The 17632-nt window shown below is 28.9% G+C and overlaps 1 protein-coding gene across 2 annotated transcripts in view; it reads left to right on the top strand.

Moving 5' to 3' along the window:
• Positions 1–17632, top strand: part of LRP1 (LDL receptor protein 1) — a 473582-nt gene that overhangs the window by 292473 nt on the left and 163477 nt on the right. For both annotated transcript variants that reach the window (XM_075382014.1, XM_075382015.1), the window contains 5 exons: positions 619–767; positions 8052–8296; positions 11078–11311; positions 11514–11697; positions 12507–12711. In XM_075382014.1, the coding sequence (XP_075238129.1) occupies positions 619–767; positions 8052–8296; positions 11078–11311; positions 11514–11697; positions 12507–12711 (1017 nt within the window). The remainder of the gene's footprint in view (positions 1–618; positions 768–8051; positions 8297–11077; positions 11312–11513; positions 11698–12506; positions 12712–17632) is intronic.

The following is a 17632-nucleotide window of genomic DNA, read 5'->3' as shown; positions in this document are numbered from 1 at the left end:
AGATCGAGACCCTTGCCTCCTGGGGGGGGGGGGGGGGGTTAAGATATTAAATATATTAATTACATTCATTTAAGAAAAAATATTAATATATGTGCCCCAATTGACATCAAACTGACAATTATATGAAAGAAGAATAGAAAGTTACTGCATTAGTGTAGTCATTCCAGTTTAAACCGTATTTATAATGATTTCTTTCTGGTTGGACTTGTCTTATGTTGTATGTTTTTAATATTAATTTGAAAAGTATGTAAAATTTGAAGACTTCAGTTTGTTTTAGGTTTCACAAACTGTGTTTCATAGCAGATAGTGGTGAATTTTTTTGTGGATCTGTCTTTTGATTATGTTTTAGATAGCATAATATATTTTAAATTAGAATATAGTAATAATTTTATCTTGTTATTTGATGTAGATCTGTTCATTTGTACTCTCCAAATTAATTATTTTTGAATTATGAAATTTATGACTTAGAATTTTAAATGTTAATTTTTATTATTGTGTTTATTGTTACAATATTTATATTTTAAAATTACAAAATGTATATGTAATGCATGATGTCAGTTTGTCTTATTTGTTTTATGATGTTGATTAATGAGTCAGTTAAATTTTTTTTAAATTTAGAATCAAAAACTTTACTGGTCTGATTCGTCAAAGAATACAATTAAAAGGATGAATTATGATGGTTCAGGTAAGGAACACCTTCTGGACCATTCTCTGGATAATCCCTGTGCTCTAACATTTTATAATGACAGGCTGTACTGGATTGACATGTAAGTAAAACTGATAGTGCAGTGAAAATAAAGATTAGATATAAACATCAGATATATATATATATACATTGCATGCTAATAATTTTTGTACAGCTTGAACTATAAATTTTTTTTTTTGTTTTTACAAATAAAGGTAAAAAAGAAAGGAGAAGGGAAAGTCAGGAAAAACATTCAAAATATATATTTTTTAGTGTTCTTTGGCTAAAACTTCTGCTAATGGCTCTTCATTGTCGTTACCACCATCATCCTCTTCTGTGCTGTCACTATCTTTGTCATTGATTTGTATAACAAAATTTTCCATTAAGTTTTCAATCAGTCTGTCATTTTTCCAATATTCTCTTTCTACCTTCTCTAACTTTTCACAGAAAATTCCCCAGTCTTCTTTCAAAATGGATGAAATTGCTTCATGTGTTTTGTTATCAGAGCAGTTTTACTCAGATCTCCAGTAACATTTTCATTTCTTATTAATCCTTTTATTTTACCCCAAATAAATTCTATTGGATTTAATTCACACATATACAGTGGAAGGCCACAGTGCTATGTGACTTTTTAAGAAAAATTTCATGTACACAGTAGGTCTTCTCTTTTTTGTGGTGATCAGTTAATGACAATAATTCGAATTTCCTCAAGTATTCATTGACTGGAACATTGTTGCTAGCCAACTAGTTCATTTCATTTTTTATCGCATATTTTGTAGGTGCCTTGTTTAGCTGGACAGTATGATAAGGTGCGTTGTCTAGAACAATGACACACTTGTTTGGCAGGTTAGGGATTAATTTTTCTTGCAGCCACTTTTCAAAATTTTCAGCAATCATCAGGCCATGATAATCCCCAGATGCTTTTTCTGCCTGAAAAACATGTTCTGCTCTGGTTATGAAGCCATTTTCTATGCCAGCATGAACAACAATTAATCTGTTTGCAGTTATGCCCATGACTTCATTACTTTGCCAGCATTTTCCAAACCTAAGGTTGTTGTACATCCATGTTTTGTCAATGTAGACAATAATTCTTCTAAGTTCTCTTTGACATTGAATGGACTGGAGATACCAAGCGCGCCAGTTCACAACATCTGGTCTTTCTATCAAAATCTTTCTCATATTTTGACATCTTTCCATTTGAACCCATTTTTTTCAAAATTATTCTGAGTGTATGCTTACTTCAAGGAAAATTAATTCCTTCACAAACAGCAGATCACAATTTTTGTGCTGTAGTAATTACTTTTTTGTTTATGTAGAAATCTCTACTATTAAATTATGAATTATGTTTCTATCGAATTCATCGACGGATGACAATGTTCTTTGATGTTGTGTTCTCTTTTTCCCTGGAGTTGTAAGAACACTTTATCCTGCTTCTAAATCTTCCTTCTGTACCTTAGATATGGTCTGCTCATATGATCCAGGATATGGTTCAGTGTATGTCGATGCTCTCAGATTTCTTTTCCAAATGGGTTGCTCAATTTTATCCTCACTGTACTGCTCATCACACTTATTTATAACTCTACGAATTATTTCTCGGGCTTCACTATGTATTGTTTGTCCTTGTTTCCATTTGGATCTCATTTTTTAAAAAAAGTAATACTTTAAAGGCTTGCTAGTTACAAAAAAATGTATTTTGGTAGCTATTAACTAATATATTTATACAAACATTAATAAAAATATACAATAAAACTTTACTATTTAAGAAAAGATAACATTTTTAAACAATGCTATGCAGAACTAAATGAATAAGAAAACTACTGGAGTAAAAGTGACTCAACAGTTAGAACACTTCCTAGTGAATGAACAAAGTAATAATACGGAAGCTGAAATAACAAGGCACTTGCAACTGCAAACACAATGTTTTTGTTTGAACTAGTAACTATACCGTTGCTATAGAAACCACACCAAGGACAGTAAATGCCCCTCTGCCTCACTACAAATGAAACTCGCATTCTCGTTTGCAACTGACAGTACATTATGAATACATTTCCCTTAAAATATGATTTATAAAAAAAATAAAACAGTTCTCTTGCAATTGTTAAATTTATTCAACATCTCCCGGTGGGGACTACTAAGGAAGGAGTCACCAGAAAACTAAAAAATAACATTCTACGAGTCGGAGCGTGGAATGTTAGAAGCTTGAAAAAGGTTGGTAGGCTAGAAAATTTAAAAAGGGAAATGGATAGGGTGAATGTGGATATAGTAGGAATTAGTGAGGTTCGGTGGGAAGAGGAAGGCGACTTATGGTCAGGGGATTTTAGAGTAATTAACTCAGCGTCAAATAATGGGCAGGCAGGAGTAGGTTTCGTGATGAACAAGAAGATAGGGAGGAGAGTGGAGTATTTCAAAACGCATAGCGATAGAATCATTGTAATAAGGATAAAATCAAAACCTAAATCGACAACGATTGTTAACGTCTATATGCCTACAAGCGCCTATGATGATGATGAGGTAGAGTGTGTATACGAAGAGGTTGATGAAGCAATTAAACACGTAAAAGAAGATGAAAATTTAATAATAGTTGGAGATTGGAATGCAAGCATTGAAAAAGGCAAGGAAGGAAATATAGTGGGTGAATACGGGCTGGGCAAAAGGAATGAAAGAGGGGACAGACTTATAGAGTTTTGCACGAAGTATAATTTAGTAATTGCCAACACCCAATTTAAAAATCATAATAGAAGAATATACACTTGGAAAAAGCCAGGCGATACTGCAAGGTATCAGATAGATTATATCATGGTTAAGCAAAGATTTAGAAATCAACTCGTTGACTGCAAAACTTACCCTGGAGCAGACATTGATAGCGACCATAATTTGGTGATAATGAAGTGTAGATTGGGGTTTAAAAACCTGAAGAAAATTCCTGTCAGATGAATCGGTGGAATTTAGAGAAGCTTGAGGAAGAGGAGGTAAAGAAGATTTTTGAGGAGGACATCGCAAGAGGTCTGAGTAAAAAAGATAAGGTAGAAAATGTAGAAGAAGAATGGGAGAATGTTAAAAAGGAAATTCTTAAATCAGCAGAAGCAAACGTAGGCGGAATAAAGAGAACTGGTAGAAAACCTTGGGTTTCAGACGATATATTGCAGCTGATGGATGAACGTAGAAAATATAAGAATGATGGTGATGAAGAAAGTAAAAGGAACTATCAGCAGTTAAGAAATGCTATAAACAGGAAGTGCAAACTGGCGAAAGAAGAGTGGATTAAAGAAAAGTGTTCAGAAGTGGAAAGAGAAATGAACATTGGTAAAATAGACGGAGCATACAGGAAAGTTAAGGAAAATTTTGGGGTACATAAATTAAAATCTAATAATGTGTTAAACAAAGATGGTACACCAATATATAATACGAAAGGTAAAGTTGATAGATGGGTGGAATATATTGAAGAGTTATACGGAGGAAATGAATTAGAAAATGGTGTTATAGAGGGAGAAGAGGAAGTTGAGGAGGATGAAATGGGAGAAACAATACTGAGATCTGAATTTAAGAGAGCATTAAAAGATTTAAATGGCAGAAAGGCTCCTGGAATAGACGGAATACCTGTAGAATTACTGCGCAGTGCAGGTGAGGAAGCGATTGATAGATTATACAAACTGGTGTGTAATATTTATGAAAAAGGGGAATTTCCGTCAGACTTCAAAAAAAGTGTTATAGTAATGATACCAAAGAAAGCAGGGGCAGAAGATAAATGTGAAGAATACAGAACAATTAGTGTAACTAGTCATGCATCAAAAATCTTAACTAGAATTCTATACAGAAGAATTGAGAAGAGGGTGAAAGAAGTGTTAGGAGAAGACCAATTTGGTTTCAGGAAAAGTATAGGGACAAGGAAAGCAATTTTAGGCCTCAGATTAATAGTAGAAGGAAGATTAAAGAAAAACAAACCAACATACTTGGCGTATGTTGGAAACCTAGAAAAGGCATTCGATAACGTAAACTGGAATAAAATGTTCAGCATTTAAAAAAAATTAGGGTTCAAATACACAGATAGAAGAACAATTGCTAACATGTACAGGAACCAAACAGCAACAGTAACAATTAAAGAACATAAGAAAGAAGCCGTAATAAGAAAGGGAGTCTGACAAGGATGTTCCCTATCTCCGTTACTTTTTAATCTTTACATGGAACTAGCAGTTAATGATGTTAAAGAACAATTTAGATTCGGAGTAACAGTACAAGGTGAAAAAATAAAGATGCTACGATTTGCTGATGATATAGTAATTCTAGCCGAGAGTAAAAAGGATTTAGAAGAAACAATGAACGGCATAGATGAAGTCCTACGCAAGAACTATCGCATGAAAATAAACAAGAACAAAATAAAAGTAATGAAATGTAGTAGAAATAACAATGATGGACCACTGAATGTGAAAATAGGAGGAGAAAAGATTATGGAGGTAGAAGAATTTTGTTATTTGGGAGGTAGAATTACTAAAGATGGACGAAGCAGGAGCGATATAAAATGCCGAATACCACAAGCTAAACGAGCCTTCAGTAAGAAATATAATTTGTTTACATCAAAAATTAATTTAAATGTCAGGAAAAGATTTTTGAAAGTGTATATCTGGAGTGTCACTTTATATGGAAATGAAACTTGGACAATCGGAGTATCTGAGAAGAAAAGATTAGAAGCTTTTGAAATGTGGTGCTATAGGAGAATGTTAAAAATCAGATGGGTGGATAAAGTGACAAATGAAGAGGTATTGCGGCAAATAGATGAAGAAAGAAGCATTTGGAAAAATATAGTTAAAAGATGAGACAGACTTATAGGCCACATACTAAGGCATCCTGGAATAGTCGCTTTAATATTGGATGGACAGGTAGAAGGGAAAAGAAGGGTGTGTAGGCAGGCCACGTTTGGAATATGTAAAACAAATTGTTAGGGATGTAAGATGTAGAGGGTATACTGAAATGAAACGACTAGCACTAGATAGGGAATCTTGGAGAGCTGCATCAAACCAGTCAAATGACTGAAGACAAAAAAAAAAAATTCAACAGCTGTAAAAATGCTGGTTAATTTCACATGAAGTGAAACAAAAAATTAAATAAAAGATTGTAAATAGTTGCGTTTTATTACAGTTCAATACATATAAATTAAATTTCCTTTGTGTGGGTACATTTGATATCCTTAAGAGGATTGATAGATTGAAGTGCAACATGAGAATAACCCTTATGTCATTCAATGTAGAGTGAGATTGGGTAACAGATATGAGTTAGGTTGAATAGCAAATTGTTCGCATGGTGTATTAGATCACACTTTATATCTGATTACAAATTGTGAGTGTAGTCTGCTTCACTATAGAACATCGTCACCAAATATGATAAATTAATACTTTTATGTCAGAATAGTTATTTTGCTGTAACTGTAATATTGTTCTGATTTGTGAAATTTCAGTATCATTTAAGTGATCATTTCAAACATTATACTTGTAATAAAGGCAGTAATGAAAGTAAAATTTAAAAAAATACATATATTAATTGTGAGACTAACCTCATATTTATTTTTATGTTTACATGTTTTATTTATTAAACATAATATTAATATTCACCAGTTGAAAAGCACATTTTTCAAAAATAGTATTGATTATTAAATATTAAAACATAAATTAATGAAAATATAATTATTATCAAATAAATATTTTTATATTAAAGTCATTTAAAAGATAGGAAGGTTATATTTAAGTTTCTTGTTGGACTGTATTCTGAACAAGTTACTTTATATATAGTTTATTTCATCAATATGGATTTTTGGTTGTAAATTGTTATTATTTTTTGGTAATCATTGAAGGCAACCAAATCCCATCCTATTAAAGGTAAATAAAACTATCTTTAACAAAGATAACTTTCATTCATGTTTTTTGTAGGAATCTATTTTTTTTAATGAGTTATGATAATAGATTTTAAGGTTAGGTTTTACAAGAAAGGTTATGAAGGATGATAATTTCTAAACATTAGATATATTAGTCAGGTTTTTTTGTGAAGTAAAATTAGAATATGGGGAATTTTATAATCCTTAAAAAGTTATCTTAATGTATCATAAATACGTTAAAAAGTTATTATTATTACTATTATTTTTTTTTTTACTATTTTATATTTATTTTTGTTATATTAACTCTTATAGTGTCACTTTCTTTTGAAATTAACATGAACTGTGTTGACATATCAGAAATCTGTATTTGTTAACATTACTCTTAACAAACATTACAATTTTATTTTGATGCTAATTGGATAATGGTAGTAGCTATGTTTTCAGAAGTTGCATTTTTATGTAATAATTTTTTTATTTTTGTTAATTCTTTCTGAAGGTTATTTTAGCTATTAAATTTTAGGGGAAAAAATTAGTTTTGTAATATTTTAAAAATTTAAGGAAAGTTTTAAACTGTAATAAGGGTGTATTTATTTGAATATGTTAAGTTAGTATTCGTTAACTTAAAAACAAACTTTTTTATAATTTGTTGTGAAAAAGTATTTTTTCTCAAATCAGAGCCAAAAAGATGTCATGATATTCATATTGTAAAAATGTTTATGTGTTGTACCTTGTCTAGAGTATAAATTAGATAAGAAATAAATAAATTATTATTATTATTATTAATAAATATAATTATTACTATTATATACTAATTTGTGTAGTTATATGCACTAACTTAAGAATGATGCAGTATGTATTCATTGATTTATTTTCATACTCTTTTTATTAGCACCTCCAGGTAATTAAACACATGAGCTTTTACAGTTATTAAGAATCAATTTTTAAATATTTTCATTCAATAATTTATTATAAGTTTAACAATGTTTAAGTTTAAAAAATCAAAAAAATTGAAAACAAAGTAAACATTCATGCGTTATTCTCTAAATATAGCAGCTCATGCGCTATTCTCTGAATATAGCCCATGAATGTTTTTACTCTGTTTTTAATGTTTTTGATTTTTTAAACAAACATTGTTAAACTTATAATAAATTATTGAATGAAAATATTAAAAAATTAATTCTTAATTACAGAGAATTATGTTAGCAGGTTGAAAAAATCAATGTTGAATGTGAGTTTTTGTTTCGCTTAATTTTTAAAGTAGATTTCTATTTATTGTTTTGTATTTAAATGTGAAATAAGTTCTTGTTTCATGCTATTAGTATCACATTAAAAAAAAAAATCCAGATATTTAAAATTTGTTTGTACTTCATACTATTTATACGTTTGTTTTTAATTTTTTACTAGTAAACTATTTCAAGTGCAGTGGATTGTTTAGTCCAATTTTACCTAATTATTCATTTTTACATAGATAAATTTATTTTTGTGGTTTTAAAAATGTTTCAGAACTCATGAACGTGGAAGTATTAAGGCAGCTCCAAGTTCAAACCTTTCTGATTATACAGTGCTGTTACGAGGTGCTGGTGATTCTTTAAAAGATCTTATAGTTTTCTCAAAATCAAATCAGAAAGGTACAAATGCTTGTACAGTTAATAATGGTGGTTGTGCAGAGCTATGTCTATATAATGGAACTCATCCTGTTTGTGCATGTGCTCATGGAGTTGTTGCAGATGATGGCAAAACTTGCAAAGGTAAATAATAAAATGTTTACTGTATACAATATGTATAAAATTTGTAATTTATAGTTAAGAATTAATGTAGATTTGAGAACCTAAATTACTAGGTTCTTAAGTTATCGTTTGTTTGGTTTGTTAATTATTGATTAATTTGTGTTTTGATAATGTTCTTGTGTGTTGTTGAAAAGAATTGGGAAGAAAAATAATGTGTAGGGAAAGAGAAATACAGGAAGAGCAATAATGTGTAGTTACTATGTAGACCGTTCCCATTCACATTGAATTTTGTGCAGTCTTCCTTATAGCTAAATAAGAAATTTAAAAAATAAATGGTTTTTAAATTTTAAACTGCATAAATTTTAATGTAAAAGTCAACTTCTGATACTTTAACAAGCAAATAATTCATTGGGTGACTAATATTTATATTTCTTTAGATTTTTTTTTTGTAAGAAAGAAAAAAGTTCATATTTGTAATTATAATAAATCATACATATTATTATTTAAAGGGAATTTTTAAATCCTGTGGAGAGAAAATTTTCAAACGTTTAATTATCTATTTACAGGCAGGATTTGGCAGGAAATTAATGATTCCTTTTGATTTGTTTATGACTTCTGCTATTGATCACTAGGTCTCCCTGAAAAGCATTTGTTCTTGTGCTGTGGCTGCTGAAATAATTAATCGAATCGTGATCAACTGTAACCCGTCCCCTTCAAAGTACTCTCTTTTGGAAGCCACAACCGTTTTCCACTGATGCTGTCATTTCCAAAACGACTTCTTACATCCTTTTTTTGAACACCTAGTAGCTGGTTCATTGCATCCTTTTTATCCTCTAAGTCAGCAAATCTCTGTTTTAAAAGATTTCTCAATTTAGGGAGTAGCCAGAAGTTCCAAGGAGCCAGGTCAGGGGCTGATGACATAAAATTGTGGATAAAAAGTTGAATTGGCAGGTGTGTTGTTATGACAAAGCACCCAGTTATCACTTTTTCACAAATCAAGTTGTTTTATTCTCATTGCATCATGTAATCAGTTTACAACTTCCAAAAAAATGCTCTTTGTTCATTGGCCTTTTAGAGAATATTCATGATTTATAACACTTTCCTGGTCAAGAAAAGTGAGCATTGCTTTGATGTTCCTACTTTGGTGGGCTTTCTTGGCTAGATCTTCAGGTTTCTTCCACTGTGAAGTCTCAGAGTCATAACTTTGAACCTATCACTTATCCCTAGTAATAATCTTTTTGAACATTTTTGGATTGTGTCTGATTGCTTCCAAATTGTCGTAGGCAGATTCCACTTGATAAATTCTTTTGTTCTTCCATCACTAACTGTGGATAAATTTAACAGCAACTCATTTCCAATTCTTGGCTCAAGATTTCTAAAACTACAGTTTTTGGAATTCTGAGGTATTTTTCTAACTCTTGCACTGTCAGATGGTGATTTTTATTTATTAAAACTTTAATATGTTCCACACTTTCAGAATTGTGAGTTAAAGTCACTTTCAATAGAACTTTGATCATTTTTAAATTTTGCAAGCCAGCGTTTAATTTGTTTATCCTTCATAGATTCATCAGCATACACTTTGCATAAATAACATAGTGATTGTTTCTGAATAAGATTTCAAAGTCTTTTTTGCAAAATTTAATGCAGACTCTTTGTTCCATGCATTCTAACATGGAATGCAATGAACACAAATGCATATGGTTACACTACTGCTGACTGAATAGCTTGAACAATGTGCCATGTGGTAGGGATATTTATGGTGATCCAGCCAACATTGTGAGCACTAGTGCATTCATGTGGCACTTCTGTTCGAAGTTACAGTACAGTGTTGGATATTTTTTTGGACAGATCTAATATTTCATTAAGAATAAGGATATCCTAGTTGAAAATACTAAGGTTAAATACAGTCTAATTGATTTTAGGAAAGGTGTTTGTTCATTAACATCAATCATCTTAAGGATTTGTAAAATACTTAATCAGTTATTGCCATTTTGACTTTACTGGGAAAAGACGTCTTCCTTCATGTAATTCAGAACGCTTTTGCTGTAGTGAAATTGTTGATCATGTATGACCTAAGTTTAAAATGTAATTTTTATTTTTTCCTACATTTATTTTTTTTTCTAAATATTTCATCTCGTAAAGTAATTGTCCTACATGATAAGTTACCAACATATGTAAATTGCATTGTTTTTAACTAGTCTGCTACTTTTTACATTTATTATACTTATTTATTTTTTCTAGTTTAACTTCTGATAATCTTTAACTTGGCAGAATTAATTGCGAAAATGTATATATTCTTTATCGTCGTCTATCAGCCAGTACACATTCATCTAGAAAGACACTTTTGAACTCAGGAATAAAGAAATTATTACCAGAGGATGCTTATATTTTTATTTTTAATTGAATAATGATCATATTACATGGGAGTCAGTTTTGAGTAAAATATTTGTTGTCAAATATTTTTATTTGACAACATTATATTTACAAAATTATATTAATTCTTTTTTTTTTTATCTTACTCTAGTAATTTTGAAGCCTTTGTGAAGCCATTGTTTTTAATGCAAATGTTGAGGACATTAGAGGCTTAATATTTATTGTGCATGATATATGGTGCAGACATCAGAGTCCCCTATTGTTAAATTCTAGTTAAGAAAAAATATTTGTTCGTCTCATTTAAAGAAATCACATATAAAATATTACCTATAATATAAGTGGATGTTGTTTAATAAATATATGCACTTGTTAAAATCATACTGCTTATGAATCTGATGTAAAATTGGTTTGTTAAATGCTTGTTTGCAGAACATACTAGCTTCTTAATGTATTCAAGAGTGGTTCGTATTGATAGCTTGCATATGGAAAATGGACAAAGCCTTAATGCTCCATTCCCAAGTATACAGTCTAAAGAAATGATAAGAAATGCAATCGGATTAACATTTGATTACGCACGGCAGACACTCTTTTATTCAGATATTCAGCGTGGTGCTATTAATTCAGTCAATTTTAATGGATCTAATCATCATCTTGTAGTTGATCGTAAGTGAAATTAATTTTCTTTATAGTTTTTTACAGTTAATGGAAACGTTGCCTTAAGAGTGAGTAAATTACACTCCTGCTTCTAATATTTAAACTTTTATTAAATTAGAATTTCACACTTCATTGTATTTATTTATTTGGAAGATTGTATTTTGTTTGATTTTTATAAATTGTTGATTAATAATTGATTGTATCACGGCAGGACAGGGCTCAGTAGAGGGCATGGCTTATGAAGTTATTGATAATGCTCTGTATTGGACTTGCAATAATGATGCTACTATTAACAGGGTCAATCTCTCAGCTAGCAGTCCTCTTAGGCCTGAAATTGTCATAAAATTGGGTTATACTGACAAACCACGTGGAATTGCTGTTGACAGTTGTGATTCGTAAGTATGCATTCTATTTTATATTTTGTTTCTTGTTTATATTTTTGTTTTTGTAAGTTATTATTGAGGTCAATAATAAAAAAATTGTATTACAGAATAATAATAATATACTATTATAAATAATTATTTATGGGGGCATTTTAATAATAATTTTCTGTAATATATTGTATGATTATTTCAAATTTACTTATATTTCTTTATGAGATTCAGAAATTTAATTTAATTTTTCTAATTTTATATTCTAACAAATTTTTAACTTTTGCTGCAATTGAAGTGTAGATGAAAATGAGATAAAGAAGTAATGGCAAATTTAGGAATGAGATAAGTATAAAGTCTATTAATTATTAATCTTTTATTTATTTGTAGAGAAAGCAATAGAAAAAAGATGGAATAAAATATAAAAGAATAACAGACATAAAACAAAAAAATATTTATGATTTTTCAGTGATATTATTTTTTGTGCACTATTCTTCACTTTGCCCAATTAATGCTTAACTCAGACAGCTCAGATCTGCTAGTTAAGGATTTCCATGCCTTTCTTTACCACAAGAGGTGATTTGGTTTAGGGAGTTCCAGGAAAATCAGGATTTAAAAACAAAAGTGTTATGGCTGAAATTTTTATGGGAAAGTGTAAAAAAAGAGCATGTTCCTCGATACAAAAAATGCTTTTAACGATGATAATACAGAAAAATAAATTATGTATTTATTCATATTGAAATTTATTTATTTTTTTTAGTTTGTTATTTTAATGCCATCTGGCTGCATACTTTAAACATGTATGTTGTACATAAAATTAACTTCTTTTTTAGACGAATGTATTGGACCAACTGGAATATTCACCATCCATCTATTCAGCGTGCCTTTTTTTCTGGATATGATCAAGAAGCGATTATAACAACAGATATTCGAATGCCCAATGCGATAACTTTGGATCATAAAGCACAAAAACTCTACTGGGGTGATGCTAGACTTGATAAAATTGAGCGGACTGAATATGATGGAACAAACAGAATTGTGAGTTAATTAATTTTGTTTCATTTTATATTGCTTCAAATCAATTATTATATTTTAACTCTGATATTTACTCATTAGTATTTAATATGAATTAAGTAATTTGAATACATATTATTTAAAACTGTAAACTTTTTAGATTACAAACTTAATCAAATTTAATAAATACAGAATTTTTTTTAAATTGAATGATAATTTTTTCAGTTGCTCTTACACCCATCTTCAGTGTTTAGTGCTGTTTTCTCATTCTGGCATCTGATGTTATTGGTTATAATTTTTTTGAGTTATGCTGGCACATATTTAGAATGCAGTTGAATAGTGTGCTGTATTTGCACTGAGGATGTTCATTTAATTTATTATTATTGTGCATTAATGTATTTTATAATCTTAGGATATAGCTCTTTTCTGTGTTTGTATAAAATCAAGGTTGTATAGGTGGGTTAATGATTTGGATCTATGAGATGGTTGATGGATATTGACATGTTGTTTATGGAGGGTCTTTAAAGTATTCAATATATTTTTGTTTGAAGCTGCAACCCATTTCAGCAACTTAGAACAATATGTAATCACAGCAGTTAGTTTCTTATATTCCATGTGCGTTGTATTCAGAGTATTGGCTTGTTTTTTTGATTGTTCTTAATGGCCACATCATATTCAGATTTTCTAAATTTCTGAGGTATTATATTTATATACCACTGTACTTTACAGTATTTTTCATTGTATGTACTGTATTTTTTTTATTGAATTTATACTGTATGTTTTGTTTTTATTCATTTTTATTTATCTTATGCAGGAGTGTGTGAATGATGAGCTGTTACGATTGTCTTTATGTTCTGGGTGTTTTACAGTGATAAGTTCTTTTATATGGTGACATGAGTTGTTGAATAGTATGTGGATCATACTTCTAAAACATGATTTGGCAGTGTAAGGTGTTCTGGATCTCCAATAACATGAATTGGTTGTGTTTTTTATTTTGTGTTGTTCAGATTGTCTTGGGTTTTCTGGTGTAATAAGATGGATCATTAATGTGTCTAAACTAGGACATTGTTTTGTGAGTGGTTTTTTTTTGTGGATATGTATGTTTGTTTTGTATGATGAAGAAAACATTTTGTGAGGATGATGGATATAAGAAAATCCATAGGAAGGCATACAGAATCCATAATTCAGACTGGATATAATATTTATTTTGGAAAATATGATTTTGTTTTGTAATGTTAAGTATATTTATTATTTGTGCTTTTTTTTGGTAATTTGTTGCCTTTTTTTAAAGACTGGAGAGTATTTCAGTTATTTTGTTGTATCAAATGATGTTGTGATTAGTTATATGGTATGTTGATATTTTTTTGTCTTTTATGAGGTTTATGTATTTTTTATGTTCATAGATTTTTTTGATATGCTTGACATGTATGGAAAATTTTGTTCATGTGAATGTAATTAGGACCTTATTGTCAGTTGTTAATGATAACTATTGCATTACGCTTGTCTGATTTGAACTTCAGTAATATAATCTTTTTTTCTAATTCTTTAGCATTATTTTATATAAACATTTTTTAATCAAGGATTTTTGTAAAAATTGATTAATTTAAAACACTTTTTCAAACTTTATTTATAATTATTTATGTTCAAGTCCTTTGTTATTAGTTTCATCTCATTATTTATTTACATTATTATGAACAATATATTTGTAAAACTTGTTATTCATTCAAAAATTTATGTTGAGGGTGTAAATGATGTGTTTGTTTTTGCTGTTTTAGTTGTTTGTTAAGTTTTTGTAATGTTTGATAGATATTTTTGAGTTTTGTTTCTGCAGTTGTACATTCAATGAAGTTTTTGATGCAATTACTTGCAAGTTTAAGGAGTCTTTTTTACATGCTCAAAATAAATATAGAAAATAATGTAGAAATGTGCAAGTTTGTTAACCATAGTGGTAATAAAAATGATAGATTAAAAAAAATTAGAAAATCATGTTTATAATAATTCAAAATTAATGTGATAATGCATCTGCAGAAGAAAACTGGTTCTAAAATAAATCGCTACTGGATTATTTATATTCCTAAGTTATTACAAAAAATAAAGAAAATTTGGGAAAAAAGTTTTCAGAAAATATGTATTTGCAGATTTTTAGTACCAATAATATTTAATAAAGCCAGGCTTGGATACAGAAATATAACCTGGCTTACAATTCTTATAACCTGATATTTCTGTAATATTGGAATTTCTCAAGGAGTATCATCCTCAAAATTAAAGTTTAAAATATCAATGCTGAAGCAGTATATAATAAATTAATTTCATAATCAGTAAAATTAAACAATGCTAGATGCAGTTACATTATATTTTGAAGGCATTTAATAGTGGCTAATGAACAAAAATAATGTATTTGAAGGTTATTCTATAAATAATCTTAGTTAATCAGTAAGTCAAATAACTATATTAATTGTTGCCATTAAAACTATAAGATTGTATAAAACACTAAAAAATTAATTCTCTAAATTATTATAAAATGCCATTAATAAAGTTTAAAATTTAGAAAAAAGGTGAACTTGAAAAATTACCTAAGAGTAGTACACGTTTTATTCAGTAATTATAGTGCTCTAACATTATATCTAAAAAAATTGAAGTTTTGCTGTACCTTAAACAAATGATGAACATTATAATTTTTTAATTACGGATTTCATAGTTTTAGTTTTATAGAGTTGTAAATTTCTCGTTTTTTTGTTTTCATGAGTACAGGTAAATTTATTATGTGCAAAATGAAAGATGTAATCTGCTTTTGAAACCACGTCTCATCAATTAGAACTTAAACAATTTGATTCATGACTCACATTAAGCTTTTTCTTTGTGATTTATTTTTGTTTCATACCAGCTCATATAATTTACAATGAAAAGCATGTTCCTTTAGAACAGAAGTTTTGGTAATAGATCAAAATTTATTACCAAAATTTCTAGAGATTAAAATCTGTTAACAAAACTTGATTCCTGTTGTGTCTGGGGTTCAGGAGTTAATTTTTAAAAAATATAATATGTATTACCAAGGCATAAAACAAAATTGTTTGATTACTGTTACCTTTATGATAATTTGAAAGTAATGAAAGTTAAACAAAAATAGTGTATTTGAAAATTATTCTGTAAATAATCTTAATTAATCAGAGTCAAATAATATTAATAAGTCCAAAACTGGTAAATGAGTTTCCTATCATACATTTTGAGTATGAGCTGTGACTATAAAATTATACAGTTACAATCAGGTTCAGAGAGCATATATCTGGATCATATAGATATGATTCAGATATGATCCAGAATATGTGTACATTAATGTACACTGCTGAAATAAAACTTTTCCAACTTTTTTATATTTCATATTCAAAATTTAATTAATTGTAGATTTTTTATATAATAATGCTTTTAATAGTACATAATGAGCGTATAATGGTAGTCATTGATGTACGAGTGCGAAATAAGCTACAACACTCCAAGGCTTGTGTCGTAAACTTCACAAGAGTGCATTAATGGACATTATAGAGAGTTGCATACCATATTTCCTCTATGTTTGAGAAAATATTGGGATTATTAAATTAATCAATGATAAAAAACATTTTTTAAATATTTTTTTAATTTAAAAAAATACTTTTCTGTGGCAATAGGTTATTAGTTATAAGTTCTGCCTTTCTTTAATATCAAACGATTTTAAAGACATTTATTTCTCAGTATCCGACATAATTAGCAAAAGGATAAACAGTGCAATATAGATACTAAATTACCTATTGGTTTACTTGCAAATTAACCTTTGCTTGGTAACTGCTAAATTGATTAAAATAAAAAAAAAAAAAAAAAAAAAAAAAACAGCCGATACATTATTTACCCACTTCTGGTTGGTCAGTAGTTAAAAAGAGTAGGCTTTTGATTGGTGGAACATCTGTATTATAATAATACAGGTCATTATTTATATGGATTTGAGTAATAGATCATGGATGCCTGTGTTGGTGGTTGGGTTTCAATTAACCATACATCTCAGGAACGGTCGACTTGAGACTGTACAAGACTACACTTCATTTACATTCATACATATCATCCTCTGAAATAATACCTTACGGTGGTTCCAGAGGCTAAACAGAAAAAGAAAAAAATACAGGTCATTAATTCATTATGATACGGGTACCAGCTGCGTAGTACAAATGTTATAATAAGCTGTAGAAAAAATATCTAACAAAATCCTAAATATTAAGAAATTTATTGTATGTCTAATTATACTTACCTAAATTTATAATTAAATCTCCTAGTTATAATAGGATGATAAACAACAGAAATTAAGTAAAATATATACAAAACAAAATAATAATGTAATTAAATTAACTGCAATATTTATGTGAATTCTCTGGTAAAAAACAGAACTTGATTTAAAAATCATTGTTTAGTTACTTTATAAGTGGCTATGTATTCAAAATAATGTACTTTGTAGTGTTTACCCTGAATCATTCTTGTTATATGTTTTATTTATTTTTTATCGTTTTTTATGTAAATATAATTTTTAGTCAAATATTGAAATTTATTAATGTTCATAACACTATGGAATTAACTAAAACCATATAGCAAAAAAAAAAAAAAATGCTTGAAAGTTTAAAGTAAATTCTGTAAAAGACTTAATGAAATAATAACCATATATTTTATTCATTAATTTGTATTAATAGGATACTTAGTTAAAACTGAAACTTATTACAAAATTATCCTGTGTTCTTCCAAGTTGTTAATTATCATCAGATATGTTGGTAACAGGCATTTAATATGTCATATATCACAGCATAATGTAAATTATTATAATTATAGATGCAAGTAATAATAGAACCAGTCACTACATCATCCAGGTGGTGCGTTCTACTCTTCTAAAAACTTTAAAAAACCTATACCTCTTATGTTAAAAACTTCTGAA

This window comes from Lycorma delicatula, chromosome 1 (genome assembly GCF_047948215.1).
Source record: "Lycorma delicatula isolate Av1 chromosome 1, ASM4794821v1, whole genome shotgun sequence".
Lineage (NCBI taxonomy): Eukaryota > Metazoa > Arthropoda > Insecta > Hemiptera > Fulgoridae > Lycorma > Lycorma delicatula.
Note: the sequence above shows the minus strand (reverse complement) of the source record. Positions and strands in the feature narration are given on the sequence as shown.